Here is a 27,861-nt window from a genome sequence, read left to right on the forward strand (position 1 = left end):
CACGGCACATTTAATTATTAACAGTTAATGGAATGTTTTCTTTTAATAAATATAGGTTTGGAATATGAAGATGCCAACAAAACTGACACTACATCCAAAAGTATGTAATCAAACATTACATATTAAATGCATTCGTTTCAAAATGGTGCTGGCAGTTTTTTTTTAACCTATTTTGTCGATTTCACAGATTTGTTTTAGGATTAACATTTGTCCAAGACTATATAACAATGCATCGATATTATTATCTAGCAAAATATAAACACATACAAATGTTACCTCTTGCAGAACAAAAAAACACGTGGCTTGTCTATGAAGCTTTTTGTCCAATACACAACCTAAGAATCTGCTGTAAATTTTGGTTGTAGGCTACAGACAGGAAACATCCTCCCAACACACAGCACTCACCAGCTGCAGGAGCTGATGTACTTGTCTCTGGAACCCATACCCTTGGGCTATAGATGTTATCACAGATGGGAAAGAAATTAGAATTACTTGGCCATTCTGCAATCCCACAAGCAGGAGGGATAAAAAGTTATATTGGGAAGCTGGTGTTCACTGGGGAGTGAAAAGGTCCATGAGCCTCTATCTACTCGTGCAGACTTTGTTACAGAGAATTTCAATGTATATGATCTACATAATAGTATTGTATGAGGAGACAATAGAATACTACCCTCCTCAGGGGAACTGGGGGGGGGACACAAACTATAAATCACAACAGATATTTTAATTTTATTAAAATAGCTACCATCTTAGCCCAAAAAATTATAAATTACTTATGAATTTACTTTTACCATCAGCATACGGTGGAACTGCACTTAAATCACACCAAGAACCCTACTGAAATGAAACACTCCTGTGTTTTGCCCTAGGAAATGGCACTAAGCTATACAAACCCCAGCCTTAACATACACACAACCAATTTACCGCTGGCAGCGCTGGTAAACGTATCCACGGGAGACGGTAGGAATAATATCAATATCTGGCTTTATTTAAACATACATTGTGGTTTCAAAGTAGTGGGAGTGCCAAAGTTTTTGGCACTCCCACTACTTTGAAACCACAATGTATGTTTAAATAAAGCCAGATATTGATATTATTCCTACCGTCTCCCGTGGATACGTTTACCAGCGCTGCCAGCGGTAAATTGGTTGTGTGTATGTGAAGGCTCGGCTGAGTGTTGCCGGGATCCCGCGATAGCTGCGGAGGACGTGGGAGAGCGGAAGGAGTGGGGAGAGCTCCGCCATCGTTTTCTCCTTTCTAATAGTGACAAACCCCAGCCTTAATCTTACTTTTTAGACTTATCTGCAACTTGGGTACTTGTTCATATATCATTAATAAAGACTAATTGCATAGTACATTTTCAAAGGGGGGAAACAAAGAAATCATTGAAATATGTGTATTCTGCATAGTAACCCTGTATGTTCACATCATTAAAGGGCATGTAAAGGCAAAACAATTAAATCCCATTTTTAATTTCTTCAATGAAAAAGAAAGCTATCTCCAATATACTTTAATTAAAAAATATGTACCGTTTTTATAAGAAACCTGACTGTATGCAGTGAAATTCTCCCTTCATTTACTGCTGTGGATAGGAATTGTCAGATGGTCCCTAACTTCTCTGCAAGGAAACAATCATACTTATGAACAGCAGGGGAGCCCCCCACCTTACTTCTTAGCCATGGAGAACTCCAGCAGCTTTGTTTGTTTCCCTGTAGAGCAGTTGGCGACTGTGTAGAGATTTCTATTGGATTTTTTTTTGCCTTTACATTCCCTTTACGGTTTCCAACTCCAGCTGCAGGGACAAAGATCATGGAGATTTAAACTGATAAACTGGGATTCTATTTGGAGGATTATTTTGATTATTTTGCAGAGTTGGAGAAAGTTTGTATTAAACAATACAAAAACATAAAATCCACATTAGATTACGTGACAACGCAGGACCCAGTGCAGTCTGCAAATTTGGCTTCTGGCAGCTTTTGTTTGACTTGTGCTGTTTTGATAATGATTTATGACAATCCTTAAGCAGCCCAGACCACACTGAGCATGTGCACAGTCTTGGTCTTGCAAATATGTTTAACATAGTTACAAGATGGTGACCCCCTGTGGCCAACTTTGAAAGCATAAATCATGTTTGATTAGGCTTGTGGAGCAGTAAGTTCATGTTTAGTACAGCATTTCTAGCATTATTCTATTTTAGACTTTACTTCCCCTTTAAATATTAACAGGTGATGGTTACTTGCTTACTCTAATGTTTCCGTTTTAACAGCAAAACTACTAATTATTAAGGATCATTTACAGAATATGCCATGATCTACCTCTCCTTATCAGATATTCATATATTTTGTTGTTGTTTGGCTCTTGCTATGTGGAGGTTCCAGTAAGGTGCATTTTTCCTGTGAATACATCTATGTCCACTGTGAGGGTTATCTGTGAAATCTGCATGGTGGAAAATACTTTTACATAAGGCGGCTTGCAGGTCCCCTATTGCTGCTCCTTACTCAAGGGTGTTACAAATAAGTCCGATAAGTCAGAAAATCCTTCATTTTTCCTGGAATGGGTAAAGCAAGGACTTGGTAAGTGGTGAGAAAGCAACGTAGAGCCTTGCGACACAAGTGCCGGAGTGAGGGCAGGACTTTCGGGGATGTCCAGAACTGCACGTGACCATCTCGATTGCTGAAATATACATAATACAATTAGATTTTGGTTCTACAAGCATCTGCCATGGAAAGGAGTTAGAACCCTGAACACTCCAAAAGTCTGGTCTTCAGAAACATTTAAATATACAGGTATGGGACCAGTTATCCAGAACACTCAGGACCTGGGGTTTTCCAGATAACGGAGCTCTCCTTTATTTGGATCTTCATAACTTAAATTACTAGAAAATCATGTAAACATTAAATAAACCCAATAGGCTGGTTTTGCTTCCAATCAGGATTAATTATATCTTAGTTTGGATCAAGTACAAGCTTCTGTTTTATCATTACAGAGAAAAAGGAAATCATTTTAAAATATTTGGATAAAATGGAGTCTGTGGGAGACTGCCTTCCCGTAATTTGGAGCTTTCTGGATAACGGATCCTGTACCTGTACTGCAAATGTTAGCTACTAAATAGCCATGGGGACTGCCATTCCTGGCTCATCAGGGTCCACTTAGCATGGATAGAAGTTGAGGGTTGTAAATGCAAATTCAATGTAAATTCATATAAATATGTGACTAAGCAGAAATAAATATAAAACTCATGGTATGGTCTCAATTGGGCAAAATCCAAATCTCAATTATTAATTAAATGGCATCTAACACCAATGACCTGAAATGACCCCGATGAATAGAATGTATGCTGTACATCAAGTGAACTTGTCAAAGGTTAAAAATACTGAACTAAATGAATTCATGGAAAGGTGACTCATTGTAACGATGGCTATGAACTATGTTTATTTACTATGCCCTCAAAATGTGCACAGATTCAGATAGATTTAGTCAACTCCCTTCCCCAGCAGGAGCACTGACAAAGGAATCCTCCCCAGTGGCACACCTAGGGGCAGATTTATAAATGAAGTGCACTATTTGATAAATATGCTTTTAAAAATACCATAGAAATGAATAGAAAGTGAGTTTTTCCGTGGTGATTTCTACATTGATAAATCTTCCCCCTAATGTCACTTGCTTTTGGAGACAAGGACTCTGCTTACTGTACCAGTCTGGCAGGGCATTTGCCTCCAAAATATACAGGATACAGCTGACTGTTCCCTCTTGTTCCTATTATTTTATCCTATAACTCACCTGCACTTATTTTAGGTAATTAAAAAATGTGACTACCATATATATCTCTATCTCTCTCTCTCTCTCTCTCTATCTATATATATATATATATATATCATCAATAGCTCTTCCCTGTCCCAATATAACTGATGTCCTCTCATCAATTATTGGCATCTCACCACCAATCACTTGTCCACTCACTCAGCTCACTACAGACTGATCATGACTTTCTACAATTCACATGTATGCTCCCTGCTTTTCAGAGTATCTCTTGTCAAAAAATAAAAGAGGTCTCTTCTAAAAACCCCACCGCTTATTTTCCACATTTAAGTCCCTTGACCCCATAAATTCTCACTTCATCTGCCCAAGTTCCAAAACCCTTTGCATTGCCCTCACTCACCAAGTCAACTTCTGCTCCTTTTCCCATTCCTCCCAACCTCAATATACTGGCCTTCATCCCAGCTCTCCTAACTGCTGTCCCTGTTTAAATGTAATTCTGTTGTTGTACAATGAAACAGCGGTCTTACCCCGTTGCAAGAACTCCCCCATGTGGAAAAAATGTGCAGCACAAACCATTTGTGACTGGTGCCACAGACACAGGATCTTGTAGCTCTAGAGACCAGAGCCTCAGAAATCTGCAGGAGCAAAAGAGCATCATCATTTATTTATATAGCACCAGCAAGTTATGCAGCTCTTAACATAATAATTTATATGCTCACTAATAAATAAATGTCATTATGGGGCAGATTTATCAAAGGTCGAAGTGAATTTTCGAATTAAAAAACTTTGAATTTCAAAGTCATTTTCGGATAATTCGACCATCGAATAGGCCAAATTCGACTTTGATTTGAATTGAAAAACCTTCGAAAATTCGACCACTCAAAAATTGAAGTAATGTCTCTTTAAAAAACGTCGACACTTCGCCACCTTAAAGCTGCCAAATTGCTGTTTAGCCTATGGGGGACCTCCTAGAATCTATCTGAGGCTTTTGGGCAAATTTTGAAAAGTCAAAGTTTTTTTTTTTAAAAATCCTTTCAATTTTACTTCGATCGTACTTCCAACAAATACGGCCGTTTTCGCTGGAAAAATTACTTTGACTATCGAGGAACTCAAATTTGATGGTCGAATTTTTTTACTTTGAAATTCGATCCTTGATAAATCTGCCCCTGTGTGTCGGACTGGCCCACTGGGATACCAGGAAAAGTGCCGGTGGGCCGAGGTGCCAGTGGGCCTCTTGCTTCTAACCATTTGGCATATTTTATGGCCATTCCCTATTTCTTTATGGGAAGCAAATGCTTAATAATGGAAGAATATATGAAGTAGATATACAATACTAGGATAATAAAGGGGTTGAGTGAGGACAGGAGGAATTATAGGAGAGTCCATGGTCTAAAGTGGGTCCACAATCTAAAGTTTTCTGGTGGGCCCCTGGCATCCCATTATGACATTGTACACATATATTGGTTACAGGTAAGAAAGGGGTCACATACTACATGTATTGGTGACAAACCAATTTTTATCGAATTATTGTCCCTGTGACTATTACAGCAACAATAAACACAATGATAAACAGGAAGCTGGGAAACTTGCATAGCACTATGAGCCCACACAATGTCATAGGCAACAAATCAACAGCACACATTAGATACATGAGAGAACAGCCCATCACTGAGCCTAGATCACTGTGAGCAATGTTTTCCCACAAAGTAATTTAAGCAAAAACCAAACATCTAAGCACTCGTTAAACTAGCAGTCCTGCCATAATCACTGCCATTATAACACCATGCTGGCAATATATTGCTAGTAGCCTTCCCTTATTTACATTCACTCACACAACACCTGTAGAAGAGAGCAAACACTAATCCGTTGAGAGGAGCTCTGTATTCCAACTATTGAGTGTGTATACTCGAAACTGCTACCAATGGATTTATCTACCACTTTCTTTTGTACTTCCGAATTCCTTTGTATTTTATTTTGGTTTTTTTCTTCTTGTTTGTTGTAAAAAATTCAATAAAAACATTTATTAAAAAAAAAAAAAAAAAAAAAAAAGAAGAGAGCAAACAGTACTTAGTGGTTCACACAAGAAAACATACGCTGTGCTCACCTGTCATCTGCCAAACTGGCCAAGAACAGCCCCTCTGGTGAGAAACACACAGACCTCAGAGAGCTTAGCTGCGGTTCTGTTGTGCTGTACTCCACATCAGGAGGTAAAGAAACATGCCTGTGAGAAAAATGGAAGTTATATACACAGCAAACCTTCCAACGTACTACAGGCATAACTAAAGAGAATTTCCGCATTCTTATGTTTAAGCTTTATGGCTTAATGGGCTGGTCTGCCTCAGTACACCTATCTGTAGGACTATAGATCTTTTATTTCATTATTACCATATCTGGAAATACCTTTAGGGACTCATCCCTTTTCCTTAAACAACACTCACATACCAAAAAGTGCGAACATACAAGAACAAAACCCGTCTACATATGGCCTGGGAAATTATGCAAAAGCTGGACAGCTGCTTTAGTTTATTAAAGTTAATTTGGTTTTTCACATTCTATACATTTTATATCTATATATATTAATTGTGTGTCTGCACACAAGAAGAACATCAGCACACCATCACATAAAATAGTGGGGGTTTTTGTTATTTCCATTCACGTTGAAGTTTTTTCTTTGGCTCAGAGGACAGCAAAGCAGTTTCAGGAGATTTTGCATTTTGTGCCGAAATCCGCAGTGCAATCCTTCCTGCAGCCAAGCAGAGGTAATGATTCCAGGTGCAGGCAATGCAGCAGAGAAATGTGCAGTGTGGCCCTTACTGAACAGATAATAGCCAACAAGTCTATGCCAGATTGGGGGTCATTAAAGCCTTATCCTAGCTTGTCAAAGATGGCGAAAGCGCTAGCAAACAGAAAAAAAACTTACAGAAATTCTCTTAGCCGTTCGCCTGTGTAAGGGTCCCACATGATCACTGTAGTGTCATAAGAGGCTGTGACCAGAAGGGCGGAGTCAGGGGAGAAGTCACATGACACCACACTGTTCTGGTGACCCTCTAATTTCCGTATGAGTGTATAAGAGCGCATGCTCCATAACAGCACCTAGGCAGCAAGCACAGGGCAAAGGTTTGGTGAGATGAAAATAGGAAAAAAGTATATATATAAAAAAATAAAAAAAAAGTATAAAATAAGAACGTGTTACTTGTTTATTTTTATATATATATATATATATATATATATATATATATATATATATATATATATATATATATATATATATATATATATATATATATATATATCTTTAAGCCTCTGACATAATCAGTCCAAGTATTCACTTTTCTCTCCTTTAAACATTTCCATGCAAGCCGTTAGGGTTGATTTAAACTAATTACTACGTGGCTGCAAGTGATAACTGCACTTCTGTAATTTGGCAACATGTTTAGTAAATCTTTATAGGTTTTCTCAGAACCTTTGCAGATTGATACTATAAAACTTTGCCAGCTGAGGCACTTTCCTGTACTTATCTTCTATCCACACAATATACATGGATATTTGTCTATGTAAAGGAGTAACCCTTAGGCTAGGACTACACGATTGTTTGCTGTGCAAAAACAAAGGCGTCAAGTCGGATGCGACTGAAATAAGTTAAGTAATAGTTTTGTTGGATGGTGTCGCTGCGTCTGCATCCGACAGTCGCGACGCATCGGATCTACAATGCGACACCATCCGACATTTGTATATCTTACCTTACTTCCGTCGCATCCAACTTGACGCCTGTGTTTTTGCACAGCACTTCGGATTGCACAGAAAACGTGTAGTCCTACCCTTAAACAAATGGTTTTCTTTTAAAGTCAGCCTCAAGAGACTGTGCCTTCAGCCAACAAAACAGCAGATTTTTGCCTGGTTGGAGGAATATAAATTATAACTTGGCTTTGCACGTCGGTCTTGCAAACTTCAGATCCAAATGAGGATTGTGCTGATCGGGTAACCCAATTGGCCACAGACTGCAAAAGTGGTATTGTACCAGTCAGTGATTTTGCAGCAGTTACTGGCTGCTTATACCAGGGAGCCGGGAAAAGAACAAGGGTTTATAGAAATAGTGCCTCACCGAGTTCTCTCCTGCTGCAGAGCACAGCATGCTACAGTCTGGGGAGATGGCACAGCAATACACCCAGTTGGTGTGTCCAGATAACACGTGTAGTAATTTACCTATGGAATACACGGAGAAAATAGCGGGAAGACAAAAACATTAGGATAAATAACGACTTCAATAGGCTACATTTTGTCAGTTTGGCTAAAACATATATAACTGTATAAATAATACAGACTGAATAATATGTACAAAATAAGCTCTAGGCAAACTGTGGTACTTAAAGCTGATGAGTCACAGAAAATTGATAGGTAGCCCACAAAGCAGCGTGGCCTGTGTCATACATGACCAAACTTTCCTGCTGAACCTCCATTCAGTTGTGAAAGCAGGACAGCCTTATGGAAAAAAAATATAAAATATTATCCCACCAGTGTGGCACAATCATACAAGAGGGCCCTTTAATCTTCATGGAAATGAAACGTCTGTGTGCCTGCAGCTATGCTTATGTCCAATGTGAGATACACTTCATACTTGGTGTCCTTGATATCCCTTAATTCCAGGACACCTGTACTGTGTGCTTGATAAGGACATCAATAGAGTTAATAGCAATAGATGGCTCTGCAGGTACTATTATCACTGATCCATTTATCCTTACAGACTAGGCACATCAGTCCAATAATGCACTCTGGTTTTATCACTTCCCTAGTAAAGATCTTAATAATCAGTACTTTTATATGGAACTTACACCTCCATATGATCCAAATCCCAGTTTTTCTGTGCATCCAGTGCCAAACTACAAAAAGCAGTTGCAGCAAACTTAAAGGAGAACTAAACCCCCCCCCCCAAATGATAAGTCACCACTGGCCCCCTCCTTGCCTCCCTCTGCACAGTCTTACACCAGAATTCTGTCCCCTCTTGAAATAGTGACCGCACATGCAGAGTGAGCTCACGGGCGCCATCTTCTTCTCTTCAATAATCTTCGTGAAGTGAGTGGCGTAAAGGTGCATGCACAGTTGCATGCATCTTCCGGTTTGTGCCAACTGCGCATGTGCCGAAAGTGACGGAAGTTACCAAAGGGGAGGAAGAAGACATGAGCTTGTGAGCTCCGCTGCAAGTGCGGTCACTATTTCAAGAGGGAACAGAATTGTGGGGTAAGACTGTGCAGGGGGCCAAGAGAGGGGGGGCAGTGGGGACTTAACCTCGCGGGGGGTTTAGTTCTCCTTTTAGGGCTAAACTAAATGGTCGATTTTGAAGGGTGGTGTGGGATTGACAGAACGTCAGATGTAATCGCACAGATCAAAATATAATGGGACTGAAACAAAAACTACATGGAAGATTTGCCATCCAAAACACCACTTCTGTGGGACGTGGGCACTGTATGCTGCATCTTCATCAGATGAGATGTAATTGGATGGTATCTGGTGACTTTTTTCCCTCATTGAAATACATTAAGGGGGTTATTTACTAAAATACGATTTATCTCATTGCTCCAATAAAAAAAGCTGAACCAAACTCCCATACCAGATTTTAGCTTATTTATTGATAAAAAAAAAAACTAGATTTAATCGGATTGTGAAAAAACTTGATAAAATCAAGCGAAACCTTGTTTTGCTTGCATTTTTCGGGCATTTTCCAGAAAAGCTTGAGTTTTTCACGGTTTAGTAAATAACCCCCTGAATGTCAGATGTCAATGCATGAACAAACTATGCCACCCGACTTTACATTACAGCTATGCTGATCAGATTTTGTAGGATCCAACAAAATCTTGTGCTGTTGGATGGCAAGATCAGATAAAATCTGACCCACAAAATCTGATAAAAATCTCCCATGTAGTTTAGCCCTTACTATTTTCATCATGGAGACTACATGAGGCAAAGAAGGCACTCACAGGGGGCAAAGAAGGCACTCACAGGGGTATGTTACAGGTGTTCATTAAGTGGCGCTCAGACAAAGTGTAGGACTACACGGACATTTTCGGCGCGATCCGACACGCTGTGACAAAACGCCGGCGTCAAATTGCATACGACCTAAATAAGGTAAGTGAATGCATTGTCGGATGAAGTCGCAGCGTTGATCCGACGCGACACGACTGTCGGATGCAGACGATTGTCTGCATCAGACAGTCGTGTCTGATCAACGCTGCGACTTCATCCGACATTTCTACCATATTTCCATCACATGCGATTTGATGCAGCACTTCGGATCGTGCCGAAAACGTCCGTGTAGTCCTACCCAAATACTTGGAAGGATATTAAAAAGAGCAATTACACATTAAAGGGGTGTTTTACCTTTAAGTTAATTTTTAGTATGTTATAGAATGGCTAAAGCGTAGCAACTTTTAAATTGGTCTTCATTTTTTATTTTGTATAGCTATGAAATTATTTGCCTTCTTCCTCTGACTAGTTCCAGCTTTGAAATAGGGGTCACTGACCCCATCTAAAAACAAATGCTCTTTGAGGCTACAAATGTATTGTTATTGCTACTTTTTATTACTCATCTTTCTATTCAGTCCCTCTCCTATTCATATTCCAGTCTCTTATTCAAATCAATGCATGGTTGCTAGGGTAATTTGGACCCTATGGCAGAAATTGCAAACTGGAGAGCAGCTGAATAAAAAGCTAAATAGCTCAAAAAACACAAATAATAAAAAATTAAAACCAATTGCAAATCGTCACAGAATATCACACTCTACAAGTTAATTTGAAGATGAACAACCCCTTTAAGAAACAAACCTATCTGCATTGCCTTTCCTTCTGGGTGTAATAACCTAGGCCAATGTATTTAACTGAATATTTACAGAAAAAATATGCAAATGTTTAAGAAGTATGAACAAAGCTGAAAATGATGTCTGCTCCCCTATAACAGGTTACCCCACTTCCCGTTGAATTAAAACTGGACATTTTATTAAGAAAACAAGATAATAACAGTTCTATACTAAATACACAGGAAAAGACTGGCCCTGTAAAGGCAAGAGAAGTGGCTGCTAAGATTAAATTGCACTTGACAACAGGGTGTAGACTTTCCTGAAACAGAACGGAGGATGTAGAAATATGTGAGCTATTCATAACACAACTACACCCTTGAACTACAAACAATTACTATGCAATTACTTTTCAAACACAGAAGCCTTAGTAAAAGAGCACAACTTTAAATCAAAGGAGCTCTGACGTTGTTTGGAGTATTTCTTGCTCTCTTCATTTAAACACTCCATACAGTGGACAGTCAGAACGCCTAAGAATAGGGGCATTATGCATTAAATAAAGCAGCATCATTCCCAATATCTGTAGGATATCTTCAACGCACGTTACTCATACAAGATAGAGTGCCTTTAAACTGTGGTTTTTAATTATCTGGTCTACCTCTAGTATAGAAATAAAAATGTTATGCATTTACAAACAGTTTTAACTTGTAGGGATGCAAAATAGAAAAGTGCAAGTCAACCCCAAAAATAAAAATTTGCCTAATAAAAGAAAACATAATTCTATGCAACTTTCCAATATACATTTATTAAAAAATGTCAATGTTTTTAAAGTTATTTGTAAAAAAAAATTACAAAAAAAACAAAAAACAATTGCTATTGAAAGTAGTATAGACAGGTCTGTTAATCAGCCGCTTATCTTACATTTTATCAACAGTCTGAGCCATCAGGGCAGAGAACAACGGAACAAACACTGCTTTCAATAGCAATACATATACTAATAACTTAAAAACCATAGAAAATTTGTAATGAATGTATGTTGCTTACAATTAGGTTTTCTTTTATAAGCCAAAAAAATATTCTTTGGGTTGACATTACCTTTAAAGGGGTGGTTCACCTTGAAGTTAAAGGGATACTGTCATGGGAAAAAACATTTTTTTCAAAATGAATCAGTTAATAGTGCTGCTCCAGCAGAATTCTGTGCTGAAATCCGTTTCTCAAAAGAGCAAACAGATTTTTTTTATATTCAATTTTGAAATCTGACATGGGGCTAGACATATTGTCAATTTCCCAGCTGCCCCAAGTCATGTGACTTGTGCTCTGATAAACTTCAATCACTCTTTACTGCTGTACAGCAAGTTGGAGTGATCTCACCCCCTCCCTCCCCCCCAGCAGCCAAACAAAAGAACAATGGGAAGGTAACCAGATAACAGCTCCCTAACACAAGATAACAGCTGCCTGGTAGATCTAAAAACAACACTCAATAGTAAAAACCCATGTCCCACTGAGACTCCTTCAGTTACATTGAGAAGGAAAAACAGCAGCCTGCCAGAAAGCATTTCTCTCCTAAAGTGCAGGCACAAGTCACATGACAAGGGGCAGCTGGGAAATTGACAAAATGTCTAGCCCCATGTCAGATTTCAAAATGGAATATAAAAAAATCTGTTTGCTCTTTTGACAAATGGATTTCCGTGCAGAATTCTGCTGGAGTAGCACTATTAACTGATGCGTTTTGAAAAAAACATGTTTTCTGATGACAGGATCCCTTTAACACATATATATATATATATATATATATATATATATATATATATATATATATATATATATATATATATATATATATATATATATATATATATATATATATATATATATATATATATATATATATTTTTAACATTATAGAATGGCTAATTCTAAGCAACATTTCAACTGGCATTCAATTTTTCTTTTTTATAGCTTTTAAATTATTTCACTTCGTCTTCTGACTGTTTCCAGATTTCAAATGGGAGTCACTGACCCCGTCTAAAACAAATGCTCTGTAAGGCTACAAATGTTTTGTTATTACTACTTTTTATAAAGCTATTGTTAAAAAGGTATGTGTATCTTTGGATCACACTTTCTGGAGGGGTGGATGGTGATGAAGTGTCGGAGATGAAGGTAGGCATCAGTATCAGTAGCTAGTGTGAATACAACTAGCTACTAGCTGACTCTAGGAGTAAGACTTAGTATCAAGATGAAGCTAATGAGCGGCCTGATGCAGTAAATCCTGCGCTCAAATCTGCACACTTAATGTACAATCCACAGATATCCCACTTGGAGGGATAATTTCAAGTGGGTACTATCTACAGGTTCTAACCAATATCCAGGCAAAGCAAATACAATGAAGAGAAGTTACTTGAGAGCTAATTACTGAACAAGTGTACTGTACCATCTTCAAATATCCTTGAGAGATTTGTATTGACCTATAAAAGGTTAACTATTATTTAAGAATCACAGGTGACCAAGTTACTGAGAGATCTACTTGTGTGTGTTTGTGGATAACTTCTTCCAGCTATTTTGTGAGGCCATCCTGAATGAGAGTCACCTGTAACACATGCATTACTAGGGAATACAGGGAGCTGTAACCCACCAGCTCAGTGTCCAAGTAAAAGACTGTGCCCTCTGTCCAAAGTTAGCACAGAGTACAGCGTCACAATTACAAACAGCTTTACACACTTATAGCCAAAATGAACCAGAAAGCAGGTCACAGAACTAGTCAGTTGCTCTGGTAGCAGTTGTTTGTATTGTATACAATAGTGATTGCACCCTCCGCCAATGCACAATAACAAAAAAACACATACTTTCAATCTAGAACTGTGTTTAGGATACAGACATTAGCATTGAGACAACATGTTACACCTGTTTGAGTCTGAATGAGTCTGAAAAGAAGTCATACCTTGACTTATGCTTCCCCTAATATGATAAACCCCCCTTTCCTTGTTGTATATTATAGATGCCCAATACTGATTTTCAGCTTCCACATGCAAAAACCACTGATAGAGGAAAACTATTAATCCATCAGCAGCTCCTGCAAATAGATATATAGAGCATTGGCCATTCAGTCACATCACTGCATATGACATGGGAAGCTAGCCTTAGTATAAAACACCGACAAAAGACACCGCATGTTGGCTAAATCATTGTGACTCATAAGGGCACATTTACTAAGGATCGAAGTGAATTCAAAGTGAATTTTCGAATCCAAAAACTTTATTTTTGGGTACTTCGACCATCGAATAGGCTAAATTCGACCATTCGAAAATCTAAGTACTGTCTCTTTAAAAAACTTGGACACTTCACCACCTTAAACCTGCCAAATTGCTATGTTAGCCTATGGGGGACCTCCTAGAACCTACAGCCAACATTTGGCTAAGTTTTTAGAAGGCAAAGTTTTTGGAAATCTAAGGTTTTTTCTCAAAAAAACGTTCGATTGATTAAATCGTTCGAATCGTTTGAATTGAAGGATTTAATCGATCAAACAATTTTACTTTGATCTAATATGGCCATATTCGAACAAAAAAATTTTTAGACTTCGAATATCAAACTATTGCAATTCAATGGTCGAATTTCGATGTTTATTCACTTCGCAATTCGACCCTTAGTAAATGTGCCCCCCAAAGTAAAGAAGCAACTGAGGAATGGCAGCTAACAAAACGACTTCTAAGTGCAGACAAAATATGTTTTAATGTTTGCTACAACACAATCCCATCGTACCATCTTTTTTCAAGTCCCATACGCGCAACGTCTTGTCCCGAGATGCAGTGACCAATATCAGGCTGTCATTGGTGGAAAAGCTCACATCTCTCACAACATCTTGGTGACCAGCCAGATTAAAAAGAAGGCCACCTGTGGTTATAAAATATTATTAGTCCAAAAAGAACTGACAGACAAGAGATAGACGGTTACAAGACATTTAATTGAATATGTATTTCTAATAGGGATGCACCGAATCCAGGATTCAGTTAGGGATCCGGCCTTTTCTAGCAGGATTCGGATTCGGCCAAATCCTTGTCGACCCAAACGGAATCCTAATTTGCATATGTAAATTAGGGACGGGTAGGGAAATCACATGACTTTTCATCACAAAAGAAGAATTTTTTCCACGTTTTCCTTACCTGCCCCTAATTTGCATATTCGGATTCGGTTCAGTATTCCACCAAATCTTTTACCAAGGATTCGACCGAATCCCAAATAGTGGATTCGGTGCATCCTTAATTTCTAATAGGATATTCATATAAACTTTCCAAGGGCAAGGCTTGACAAATTCCAGCTGCCAGGCCTGTCTTTCGCCTGGCTGCACACATCCAGATCATGCTGATGTCAGTCATCGTCCAGAAGAATCATCTACTGGGCTTCCTGCAGAACTGCAACTCCAGGCTTCACATAAGCTGTTGCAGAACTACAAGACATACTGTAGTTCCATAACAGCTGGAACAATAAAAACTGCCTTGGTCACTGCCACTGGAGCATCAATGGTGCCGTGTGCAAATCCAGTGAGGCTAACCAGCCGGTGATGGAAGTAAAGCCGCTGTGCAACTCAGTGTGACAAGCAATGGCAGTGAGCAGTTGCTGCAAGTATTACAGAATGTTTGTGAATCTGTGAAGAAAAACAATAATACATTTCACGAATATAAAAATGATTTTAGAAATTGCAAAATAGAACGCCTTCATTTGGATGGCAGCTTCTCGTATAGCACCCCTCAACAGGCAGAAACAGTAGTATAGTGAATGACTGTGTCACAAGAATTTAAAGAAATTTGTCAAAGCCTGTCCATAAGGATTTTCCCATATCTCAGTAACTGCAGATTTATTACAAAGACGCACCTATTATGTGCAGGGTAAGAGAGCAAGGGTGTTTTTTCTATCTGGGATATTCCAATCTAGCCTTTCCCATCACACTGCTTACAAAATACAGCTTATCTGCCTGTGTAGAAAACTGTGATGAGCACGTGCCTGTTTTATATGTCTGCACAGCAGAAACAAGCTGGCCCTTCAATACTGTGCAATTTGACCACACTCACCTACAGCCAGATTGCACCCATAAGAGTCCTACATAAACAGATAAGACACACCACTGATAAGGCAATCCATTGATCACCCAGTTTTTCCTTTAGGACAATCAGCAGTTGTGTGACTGTGCCAGGGTTTTATCAGTCAAACACAGCATGGGTTCATCACGAATTGCCCTTAGTGGGTGCAAAACGGGTAGGGCGGATGGAGATGATACACATTTTTTAACTTGTATAAATAAAATATATTTTTAACTAATCCTCTCTGGTCCTGTGGATCTGTTTGAGTGCCGGTCGGCCCTGCTTCCATTAATTCTTCATCAGGGTTCCCTACATATTGATTGATGATGATACATTTAAAGGGGAAGTATTGCAAAAATGAAAATTTAATATAAGCTTCATCATACTGAAATAAGAAGTTTTCTAAATACAATCCAATAAATATTCTGTAACGATTCTGAACTAATCAAGTCCATCTTTACTATTCCTCTCTCAGCACCTGTTTTTCTTCATTCTCTCTTCATGCAGGAGTTGGGTGTCAGATAATCATTGACAGCTAGATCCAATATATCTTATAGGCGGGGGCTCCTTTTGCCTAGAAGATGTATTAGAGCTCACTCTATTAAAATCACCAGAAATCCTGTCTCTCTACATGCAGGATTGTGCAAAAGGCAGTTGTGTTGTTATATTTTGTTTGTACTGGAATCAGTTATTTGATTGAGCTCTAATACATCTGCTAGGAAAGGAAGCCCCTATATAAGATATATTGGATCTAACTGTCAATGAATATTTGACACCCAACTGCTGCATGAAAACGTGATTATTTATCAGAATTATTATTTATAGAAATGGTACAGAATTTTTAATTGATTGTATTTAGAAAGTTTCTTATTTCAGTATGATGAAGCTCATATTCAATTCATTTTCGCGATAGTTCCAGTTTAACATGGAAATTACTGAATTATGTCCATACATAATATACACGAGTGTCTGTACATGTCTGTATGAAAATGTTTTATCTGAATTAATTAGAAAACACAAACATGTACCTGTATGAACATCCCAGACTTTGACATGGCCATCATTCAACCCTGTTGCTAAAACCAGCCAAGAACCGCTTGATCCAGCAGCTTGGTGTCTACTGCACGGCCATAGCTTCCTGCCCAATGGGGACGATGAGGAGCCAAAAGATAATCCCCAAACTATTTGACCACAGTCCAATGTCTTTTCCTCTGGACTTTGTCGTCCTTTAATATCTGTGATCTTCACACACTGGTTCTTGGATGCAAAGGATTGAGGCCGTCTGCAGAAAAATAATATTTTTTGGTTTGTTATAAAACACTGCAATACAAACAAAGAAAAATTAAGTCAGGATGATCAAATAAATTGGCCTGGGAAACCATTTTTTGGAAACAATTCCAAATAAGTGTCAAATGTCATATGCAATAAATGATAGATGCAATGAATTATAGTCTTACAAATGGTCTTCCTCTATTGGCCATGGAAGGAGCTTGACAATGCCATGTCCTTGGGACCAAGCAAACCAACGCCCATCTGGAGAAAATGCAACACTCCAGGTTTCGCAACTTGACTTCCAATCATATGACTGTTCCCTGCCAGGACGCAGTTCTCCCAGAAGGACAGGAACGTCTGTTGAAAAAAGGAGAATCTTAGGGGACAAAAACCATCGATACAAGAGAGTAGCAGCGTAAACGTATATGCTTGACAAAGCCACAATGAAAGGGGCTGGTGTTGAAAATAGATTCTGTCTATTCTTTAAATCCACGCTCAACCATTTCCACTATTAAGCGGATAATTTGTTTCAATGAAGATAATGTGCACCCAGGGCCGGATTTACATAGTGGGCGCCCCTAGGCCAACTACCGTTCGTCGCACCTGTCCCCTCCAGGGGGACAGGAGCAATGGGGAATTTAAAAAATGATTGTATCTCCTGTGCATCCCCAGTGTTTTTGACTGGGTTTTTGTGGGTGTGGTTGGGCAGCATGCCACCCCCCTAAAATCCTGCCGCCCTAGGCCCGGGCCTAGGTGGCCTTTCCACAAATCCAGGCCTGTGTGCACCATATAAACAAACCTCTCCCTTCTGAAAGCTGCAGTTTTTGAGATAAGGAGCTGCTCATTATACATTATTTGTGGGCTGGTAAGTTATTTTACTACTCTCTCCTATGGAAACAGTAACTTGGCTGAACCAGAATGTTGGACAGGAAGTGATCATTTAAAACAAATAAATATTTCTTATTAAAGGAAACATTAATCAGCACATAAAGACAGCATTGCCTGCTTATGGTATGCAGAAGTAGGCTTAGTATTAAAGGAAATGCTTGTCGCCACTTCATGCTCTTGCACTTCTGTCGAGGTTGCTGTAAAGGAGTTCTATAGGGTGCAATTATCAAACTCCTGTGTCAGTTCATCAGAATGTGTTCAACGGCTTTGAATAAATGGGTTATTTTGTTAAAACCTTCCCAATGGTGAGGTAAGTTTAGTTTATTAACATCAATATCAAACTGCTGGAAATTCTTCAAGATTCTTCATTAGGGTCTCTCAAAGCCAACAACAGAATCAGATAGGGCTCTGGAACATTACTAAAACCAACTTATGCTATGTGACCACGGAGCACTTTATTGGCTTGCGTCACCGAATAATTAAGTGTCTGGTTCTATAAAGAGCATATTTGTAAAAATGTAGACAATTTCTCTATGCATTTAAACACAAACCATCCTGAGATACATATTATATCAGTTTAAAATGACTGGATTCTATCATCTTGACCAACATAACTATAACAAAAATCATCTTCTACTGGAGGGAAAAGATTCCGAGTCAGTAACAGCCTCCAGCAGGTAGATTCTAAACTGGACTGGCTATCTCTAGGCTGTGAATCTTTCAAACCTGAATTTCTTCTATTATAAAGGAGTGGAGTGAGAAAGCACATTCCAGAAAAGCAGAGGCATAGTGAATGCAATGATATCACTGTTGTACCTCCAACCTTGGCATACCAACAAGTTCAACACATACCAAACACCACCCCCTCAAAAAGAAAATCAAAGGACTGGTTCACTGCCAAGCCAATAAATCTCAGGGGCAAATTCCTCCCACTCACTGCTATAAGCAGAAACCGGAGACTTCTCACAATTCAGCAGAGAAGGCAAATCTAAACCAGGTGACCTAGTTTATTTGCATTTAAATTTTAAATTTGACCATTCCCAGTTTTTACAGCATGTAATATGTAGTGCAACAAATCCAGGATTCAGTTCGGGATTCGCAGAGGATTTGTACTTTTTCAGAAGGATTTGGATTCAGCCGAATTCTTGTGCCTGGCTGAACCGAATCAGAATCCTAATTTGCACAGGAAGAGAAATCGCATGACTTTTCCTTACAAAACAAGGAAGTAAAATCTGTGTTCCCCCTTTTTCCTTTTCCTTCCCTAATTTTCATACGCAAATTAGGATTTGGTATCCAGATAAATCTTTCACAAAGGATTCAGCCGAACCCCAAATAGTGGATAACTATAGTAAAAAAATTGATGTTGTAAAAACTGGGAAACTGTAAAATCAGGTGACTGCATTATATGTTGTTGCAACCACAAAAAACAAATGGGACTCATTTATAAAACACTGGGCAAGTTTGCACCTGGGCAGTAACCCATAGCAACCAATCAGTTGTTGGCGATTTTTAAGCCTGCTGCAGGTTGAACAGTGGAAGCAACCATATGATTAGTTGTCATGGGTTACTGCCCATGTGCAAATTTGCATAGTGTTTATAAGTGAGCCCCACTGTGTGTGTGTATGTGTGCTCAATGAATTGCTTTGCTCTGAAAAGTTGTGCAAACTTATAATTAAAGGTTTAACCAAACTAGGCACAGGCCCTCAGGTCCCTATATATAAATACAGCCCTGTTTGTCTCCAGTGTGTTACACAGCATGATAAATTGGACCCTAAATCATGTATGGGATCTGTGACCAACCTGACGGTTAGGCCCAACATAAGCCACCACTTAAAGGACCAGTAACATCAAAAAATTTTTTTAAAAAATTCGTTAGTACACAACGAAAAAAAACACATACACAAATTATACTTTAAAAAAGCAAAGTCTTTATTAAGAAATAACTTACAGAAACTCTGCTTCCCGTCTTCTACAGAAACGGCGAAAGGGCGACCATCCATTGAGCGGTGCTTGATTTCTCCTCCCTGGCTCTCTGCTGCTGGATCCTTCAGCTGCCACATTCTGTGCTTTCTGTAGTGCAGCGGCGCTTCCAGCAGGAACTTGAGGCGGATCTGCGGTGCCGGTGTTCCTGTGGGCCATGATCTCTCTATCACTGCTGTAACAGCTCAGGCCCTACAAGATCCCCCTCCGCCCGGGGAGGTGAGTCCTGGTCAGTTCCCTGTAGGGCGGCTGTGTGGCAAGGGACAGTTTGCTGGGACAACCGGTAGTGCGCCCTCGCAGCTGCGCACACCCGCTGCAACTGTTTCTCTCTGGCGCTTCGCAGCTACCGACAAAACTACAAGTCCCACCATGCATCCGTCCCATCTGCTTCTCCGAAAGCGTTACCGGCAGTGGGACGCAGGGACTTTTAGTCAGCTGGATGCAGAGCCCCGCAGCTCAGCAGTGCCTGAGCTGTTACAGCAATGAGAGTTTTGTCGGGAACTGACCAGGACTCAACTCCCCCGGCGGAGGGGGATCTTGTAGGGCCTGAGCTGTTACAGCAGTGATAGAGAGATCATGGCCCACAGGAACACCGGCACCGCAGATCCGCCTCAAGTTCCTGCTGGAAGCGCCGCTGCACTACAGAAAGCACAGAATGTGGCAGCTGAAGGATCCAGCAGCAGAGAGCCAGGGAGGAGAAATCAAGCACCGCTCAATGGATGGTCGCCCTTTCGCCGTTTCTGTAGAAGACAGGAAGCAGAGTTTCTGTAAGTTATTTCTTAATAAAGACTTTGCTTTTTTAAAGTATAATTTGTGTATGTGTTTTTTTTCGTTGTGTACTAACGAATTTTTTAAAAAAAAATTTTGATGTTACTGGTCCTTTAATTAAGACAAAGTTCTGATCATGCTGAGACCTAGTCAGACGAGTATATCTTGATGGGTATGGCCAAATTTAGCTTAAAGGCTCTTTATTCACTTTTGACCTCTACAGTTGGTACAGTTTTAACAAACACAATTGTCATTTTAAATGCAAAACTACAGAACTGTATTAAATAGATCTTGCTAAATGGACATTGCCATGGAATTCCACATCATACTAAATGTGTGCACCAGCTATACAGTAATAGCAACACTTCTTAACCATAATGTCCCAAAAAGTATTTCCCCACAATGTATTTTTTAAAATAAACATTCTTCATAGTGCAATAAGGCAATGATGAACAAACCCAACAGAAATGTACATTGGACAGCAAAACAATGACATTAGGTCATACTGGATTTTAGGTATACAGGTATGGGGGAGAATGCTCAGGACCTCGGGTTTTCCAGATAACGGATCTTTCCGTTATTTGGATCTTCATACCTTAAATACTTTAAACATTAAATAAACCCAACAGACTGGTTTTGCCTCAAATAAGGATTCATTATATATTAGTCTGGATCAAGTACAAGTTACTGTTTTATTATAATAAAGAAAAAGGAAATTTTGGATTATTTGGATTAAATTGAGTCTATGGGAGTTGGTCTTCCTGTAATCCTGAGCTGGATAAAGGGTTTCCAGATAACTGATCCAATACCTGTATTGGTAAATAACAAAAAACTCTTATGGTACAAAAGGGCAATCATGGGGCATTGGCTACCACACAGGTCTAGGCATTGTTTGCACTGTAATTTATGAGTCTGAGCCCTCGTGAACGCATTATTTAATGGCACTTAGAACACACCTCCACTCCCATGAGTACAGACCCACTGGGAAACACTTTGCATCAAATACACAGAAAAGCACATTTATTTTAAAAAAATACTTAAAAGCCCAGACACTGCATATGCACCCTAATCAGGAAAACGTCAGGTGCAGAGTGTTTCATGCAAGTCCTTGTGCTCAATCTTTGTTTGATTTGCTTGATTAAACATCATTAAACATGATAGATGCTAATGAGGACTAATGCTAACTGTTTTCCCAAATACAAGAAACAAAAGCAGCAGAAAGATTTCATTAGAAAATCTTTCCCAAGGCATATTCACCAGATTCAAAGGCATTCCAAACAAAACCTACAGCAACAACAGACAGACTCCTGTGTATTTTACTAACAAACGGCATCTCCTAACAACACAAAGCAACTGTATATACCAGTACCTCTTGCTTGGTGATCACTTTCCATACCAATTGCTTCAATGCAAATGTTCTGTCTTGCAGTTATTAAATACATGCTGTCGTTTATTAAAGGAGAAGGAAAGCTCCGGAAGCAGTTTATCGCCAATAGATAAGCTACAATTCTGCAGAATACTTTACCATACCTGAGTAAACAGCTCTAGAAGCTCTCTCTGTTTGTTTAGGATAGCAGCTGCCATATTTGCTTGGCATGACATCACTTCCTGCCTAAAACTCTCCCTGCTCACTCAGCTCTGGGCTCAGATTACAGCAGGGAGGGGGAGAGGAGCAAACTGAGCATGCTCAAGCCCTAGCCCAGGAGGTTATGCTGAAAACAGAAGTCTGATACAGAAGCTCATGTGTACACAATAGAAGGAAAAAAATGCTGTTTCTCTTTTGACAGAGGACTCAGAGCAGCACTACTGTGAGGATTTACTGGTGTATTTATAGAGACCTTTCTGATAAAGCTTACTTAATTTTAACCTTTCCTTCTCCTTTAACCTTGGTACTTGGACACTTGAGAACTCTACAGTCGCAGGTTTTATGATTCAGTTCACAGTCAGACTGTTACCTCTTGCCAACAGGGCAATTAAACCTTCCCATCCCATTCTACAAACATTTGTTGCTGACTTTTATCCTCCTGTCATTTTGTAAAGTCCCTTTTTACTTTACAGTCTCTGCCCCAGGGGATATGCTTGTATAGATTACAGACTTGGAAGATTATGCGTGAGTTGCCTTATGATCCTCTTTAATAGAGATAGGCAGTAGCAGTTTTTTTCATCATACCTGGGATGGGTGCATTATATTTGCACAGAAGAGAAAAGGATATTAGAAAAGAGAAGCAAATCTATAACACTAGTACTTTCAGGTGATTTCCATAGTAATCACCCCATGTACTATACATGAGCAGGAGTTTATGGTCATTGTACTGTATTGTTACACCAACTATTGCTAGAGGTCATTTGACTGCACAAAATACTTCATCTTAAAACGTCCGCTGCTTTATGCTGCTCTTTTTGAAGACACTGTAAATCAAAGATGCCATTGGTTCATTGTGAATTATACATTGGCACATCCACAGACACAAACAGACCCCTGCTGTCACTGTAACCCTAAACACATTCAGAGTTGCAGAAATATTGGACATAAGTAAAAATGTTCAGTTATAACAATCCTTTGAAACACTAGATTGCGCCAGCTTTGATCCTGACCCCAACTGTGATGAGCTGCATGGGCCAGTCAAGTCAATGGGGTCATTTGTGAACACTGGGCAAATTTGCAGTTGAGTAGTAACAAGTAGCAATCAGTCAGTGATTAGATTCTTTCAGCCAGCTGCAGGTTGAACAATGAATGCAATCAGACATAAAGAAAAAGAAGAGATATTGATCAATGCACATAATGTGGTCCCATCACATAGGTAATCTATGCAGATACATGCATTTACAAAGACTGGGGTTTTTACTTACACAATTATTATCATAAGATTGATAAGCCACCATACCACGTCAAGGTAAAACCCATATGGCAGTCCCTAAACGCTAATGGCGGGGGAGGACTAAGCCCTATGACTGAAACCAATGCCCAGGTCGGGGGACCTTTATTTCAGGCAGTGCTTTTATGCCGGGAGGCTTCAGCAATTGAGACCAGAGGTAAATAGTTAGTGACCGCCATGTGGGTTTTACCTTGATTTGGTATGGTGGCTTATCAATCTTATGATCATAATTTTCTAACTAAAAAACCCCTGTCTTTGTAAATACATGCATCTGCATAGATTACTAATATGACACTGGACCAGGGCATTGTGCATTGATCAATCTCTCTTCTTTTTCTCTATGTCTGTATTTAATGTGGCCAGATCAGTAGCACCATTGTATTTTAGTATTTAGCCATGGAGTGCTCCCGCAACCTTTCCGTTTTTGCAATCAATGCAATCATCCAATTGGTTGCCATGGGTTACTGTCCAGGAGCAAATTTGCCCAGTGTTTATAAATGACCCACCCTGTCAGAAATATTGCCTCCACCTGTTATCCATTATGTTCAGTAAGTCAGTCACACAGTGTTTTTATTAGATTGTATTATGTCTAATAAAGCCTTATCTTGGGCCTTGGCTATTACTTTTTTTCTGATGACTCCACCTTACCCCAATGTAAATGAAATCAATTGCCTTGGGAAGATTTTTTTCCTTTTCATGAGTCCATTATGCAGTGATCTTGTCTCTTTTTCATGGAATGTGGGGTGTGGCTAAAAGAGGGTGTGTTTACAATGCTTGGGGCTCCTAAAGCAAGAACTGGGCCTGATTCTATTTTGATGGTGATAGAAGTCTTATTGTTACATATATCATTGGGCAAAACATAAATTGCAAAAAGAAAAATGTCAACTCCAAAATGGTACTTTATAAAAAAAAAAAATAGGAACATGAGATATTTCTAAGTGCAGAATGGCATTAAGGATACCAGTGGAGAGTGCCTTGCAGTGTATGCCCCAACTCATGTTCATATAGATAAATACCCACCTACATTGAATTGGCCCCATCTACACAGAGATTAAAGGAACAGTAATAATAAAAAATAAGTGTTTTAAAGGAATGACAATAGAATGCCCTGTAAAAGTGGTGTGTTTGCTTCAGAAAGATTACTATAGTTTATTTAAACAAGCTAATAAGTAGCCATGGGGGCAGCCATTCAAGCCCAGGATAAGCAGTAGATAACAGAGAAGTTCTAAAGAATCCCATTGTATACTACAGAGCGTATGTTATTTGTGGTGTATCCCGTGACTTTTCTCCTTTTTCGGCTTTAAATGGCTGCCCCCATGGCTACACAGCAGCTTGTTTATATAAACTATTTTAGAGTTTTACCAGTACAGCATGACAATATATTATATTTTCATTACTTTAAAAGACTTTCATTTTTTTTGGTGTTACTGTTCCTTTAACAAATTTAGTCAAATTCTATTAGCAGAAAGTCTATTAGGGTTGAAATCTCTTTAAGAAAAAAAAAAAAAAACAAAGTCCATACATACGTCTTTGCAAGCCCATGATTAAGCCCAAGGGCCACAATACCAGCTCAGTGCAGACAATTAGAGATCACCAGATCAATGCAGACAATACCAGCTCACTATAGACAATATCAGATCAATGCAGACAATTCCAGGTCAATGTAGATCTGGCAAATCACAAATAATCAGATCTGCAAGGAGACACGCATGTGTCGTATGTTTTTACCAACAGCAAGGCAAACTGCTGGATTGCTGAAGTCTTCTCCTTAAGAAATCATGAGAATTCAGGGGGGTGTTAGAATAGAATGTTCTAGGGAGCAACTTGCCTTATGGCCAAAGAAAGTGAATGTCAAAAAAGAATGTGGATTTTTAATCCTGTGCACCATTGAACATTAGATGGATTTACGTTGTAATCCTAAAGGTTTTAGCACACGGGCAGATTTGGGGAGATTTAGTCGACTGGCGACTGATCACCTCTTCTGCGGGGCGACAATCTCCGCTTTCCCCCTGCTATAATGAGAAAGCGCAAATGCACTCGCAGTGCTTCGATTTCAGAAGTCGCCCGAAGTTGCCTCACGAGGAAACCGGGCGACTTCAGAAATCGAAGTGCAGCGAGTGCATTGCCGCAGGCGTTTTTTTTTATTATAGCTGGGGGAAGGCAGTTCGGGGAGATTGTCGTCTCGACTAAATATCCCCGAATCTGCCCGTGTGCTAGAACCTTAAACATTCTTTTCTTCACAATAATTCCATGGTGCTGCTCACCAGCTGCTAATAGAATATATTTATATACAGAATAGTATATATTTACAGAACACTGTCACATTTCACAATGCTTTATAGAGATTATACATCATTCACATCAGTACCGATCACATTCTCACACACTATCTTATCAGGAGCTGGGGGGGGGGGGGGGAGTGGAGCATCCAGAGAAAACCCATGCAGATACAGGAGGAACATACAAACGTCTTACATAGTGCATTTAGTGGGATTCGAACATTTTACGATTTTTCGGCCGACATCTGTCAGGAAATTGATCGGCCAGGTTAAAAAATCTGTCGGTCTCAGTGCAATCTATCTATGTTTGCAGGGCAAAGCAGGCAGCTACCCTTTGTTTTCCTGGCAAATTGGTCTTTTTAGTTGATGGACAATTGGTACAATCGTACGATCGTTCCGAGATAAACGTGGTCTCACGATGATTAAAAATCTCAACATCTATGGCCAGCTTAACTGAATACAGCCTAGGACCCCCTTGCCTAATACGGTCAGCTGATGGGGGCTATAAAAAAAAAAGTATCTACCAATTATTCACAGACACATTATTATGCAATACAAAAAGCTAAAGTGTCAGCACAGTTAAGAGAAGAAGGGCTTCTGTGTTTAGAATGAATGAACTCCAAACTGAACACAGTCCCAGAAACACTGCTTTATCAACCCCGTGTTCCCTACGGACACATGAAAAGGTGTCTTACCTGGACAGTTGGCAACACTAGTTCAAAATCTGAGAAGTCTGATCCTAATTGGCACTGGCTTCACTGTAATTCAGAAACATTCACCCCAAGCAACTCACAAGATCATTTGTATGTGCAAACACAAGTGCCACCCATGAAGAACACCCACTGTGGAAGGCATATTACACTCAAACACGTCTGCTCATCATACATCTATAAACACTGCTGTGGTTGCCTCTTGTTGGACAAAGCTTCAATGACAGAATACTCAGCAATCCAGGGGTTAAGTAACAACGCTATTGTCTCACCTTCCATTCTGTCTGACTGCACCTCTGCTTCCAGATCCCCCTGCAAAGCCAAACGAAAACATGAATTAGTATATGGCAATAACTGCTGCCAAGAGAATGCAAGGCAGGGTAATGATCATTTAGATAAACTACAACTCCCAGCATCCCCTGAGAGATGTAGATCAGTAGCACCAGGAAGGCCACGGGTTGTAAGAGGTTTTCCGTACCAAGAAGTGCCAGGTGCTGCCAGAGGAGGAGCTTGAAGGCGATAACCTGTACTGGTCGCAGATGCAGCAGCCACTTACGATAACAAAGGATCGAGAGATCGGCCGATGTGATGGCCCCTAGACATAAGCGCTTCTAGTTGGCCCTACACGGAGGACACTGAGCGGGGAGCCGATCATATTGAAGGAGAAGGCGCAGCTCTGGGCTATACGGTGCCAGTTCTCAGCTGACTGACTCAGATTTCAGGGAGTGGGCGTGAGATGTGGGTGGCAGGTCAGACGCTGAGGGTAAAGTCTGTACACTAAACAGGACACCTGACTCGGCTCCCCCAGACCTTAATCCATCAGCACTACCAATCTGTCTGGGTCGCAGACCCGTCTCCGTTCCATAGGGAATGCTCAGTGACCGGAAACCCCTTGTATCTCCCTGTCCTGTAAACCTTCTGACGCAGCCAGTGATGTCACTTGAGCACGTGACTTATCGGATGCGGAAACGGATGTGTGTAACTTCCCTAGGCGAGAGCGGGGCACTTGAACAGCGAAAGTGAAACGTGTTGGCCGTAATATTGACTGTATGGTTGACGTTTTGACGCTTAACGGGGAATAGAAACACTTGTTTCATGGAGTATGTATATATATATAGATAGATCGATAGATAGATAGATATAGATATAGAGATATATATATATAGATAGATATAGATAGATAGATATAGATATATATATAGACAAATACAAGAGTCCTCTGCACTCAACCCATTATCAATATATAGAGACAGAGACATTTTGTGCATACTGCTACTGAAAAATGCCTTACCCTTTAAACAAAACAGGGCTTGTTTGTCCATATATTGCAATATATTTAAGCTGGCCAACTACGTCAAAGTCATCCCATATCTGGCCAGTCCTATGCTCAATTTTCATCTGATTCATTAAGAATTCTATTGCTTCATTATACATTTTACAAAGGGACTAAGTTTTACCTGCAACTTACTAGC

General features: G+C 39.6%; 1 protein-coding gene across 3 annotated transcripts; it reads right to left on the reverse strand.

Annotated features, from left to right (window-relative positions):
• Nucleotides 1-17: 17 nt before the first annotated feature.
• Nucleotides 18-27,861, reverse strand: wsb2.L (WD repeat and SOCS box containing 2 L homeolog). 3 transcript variants are annotated; one of them, XM_041567889.1, is made up of 12 exons: nucleotides 27,847-27,861; nucleotides 26,662-26,701; nucleotides 17,074-17,245; nucleotides 16,645-16,898; nucleotides 14,301-14,432; nucleotides 7,862-7,962; nucleotides 6,680-6,852; nucleotides 5,864-5,980; nucleotides 4,287-4,394; nucleotides 1,279-2,673; nucleotides 865-899; nucleotides 18-742 (listed from the first exon to the last, which is right to left on the reverse strand). In XM_041567889.1, the coding sequence occupies exons 2-10, from the start codon at nucleotides 26,666-26,668 to the stop codon at nucleotides 2,508-2,510; spliced, it is 1,230 nt and encodes a 409-aa protein (XP_041423823.1). In that variant the 5' UTR covers nucleotides 26,669-26,701; nucleotides 27,847-27,861; the 3' UTR covers nucleotides 18-742; nucleotides 865-899; nucleotides 1,279-2,507. The 3 variants fall into 3 exon arrangements, with proteins under 3 accessions (XP_041423823.1, XP_018106342.1, XP_018106349.1); XM_018250853.2 differs by lacking the exons at nucleotides 18-742; nucleotides 865-899; nucleotides 27,847-27,861 and adding an exon at nucleotides 26,868-27,340 and having other exon boundaries at nucleotides 1,897-2,673; XM_018250860.2 differs by lacking the exons at nucleotides 18-742; nucleotides 865-899; nucleotides 26,662-26,701; nucleotides 27,847-27,861 and adding an exon at nucleotides 26,375-26,632 and having other exon boundaries at nucleotides 1,897-2,673.

The sequence above is a fragment of the Xenopus laevis genome, chromosome 1L (assembly GCF_017654675.1).
Source record: "Xenopus laevis strain J_2021 chromosome 1L, Xenopus_laevis_v10.1, whole genome shotgun sequence".
NCBI lineage: Eukaryota > Metazoa > Chordata > Amphibia > Anura > Pipidae > Xenopus > Xenopus laevis.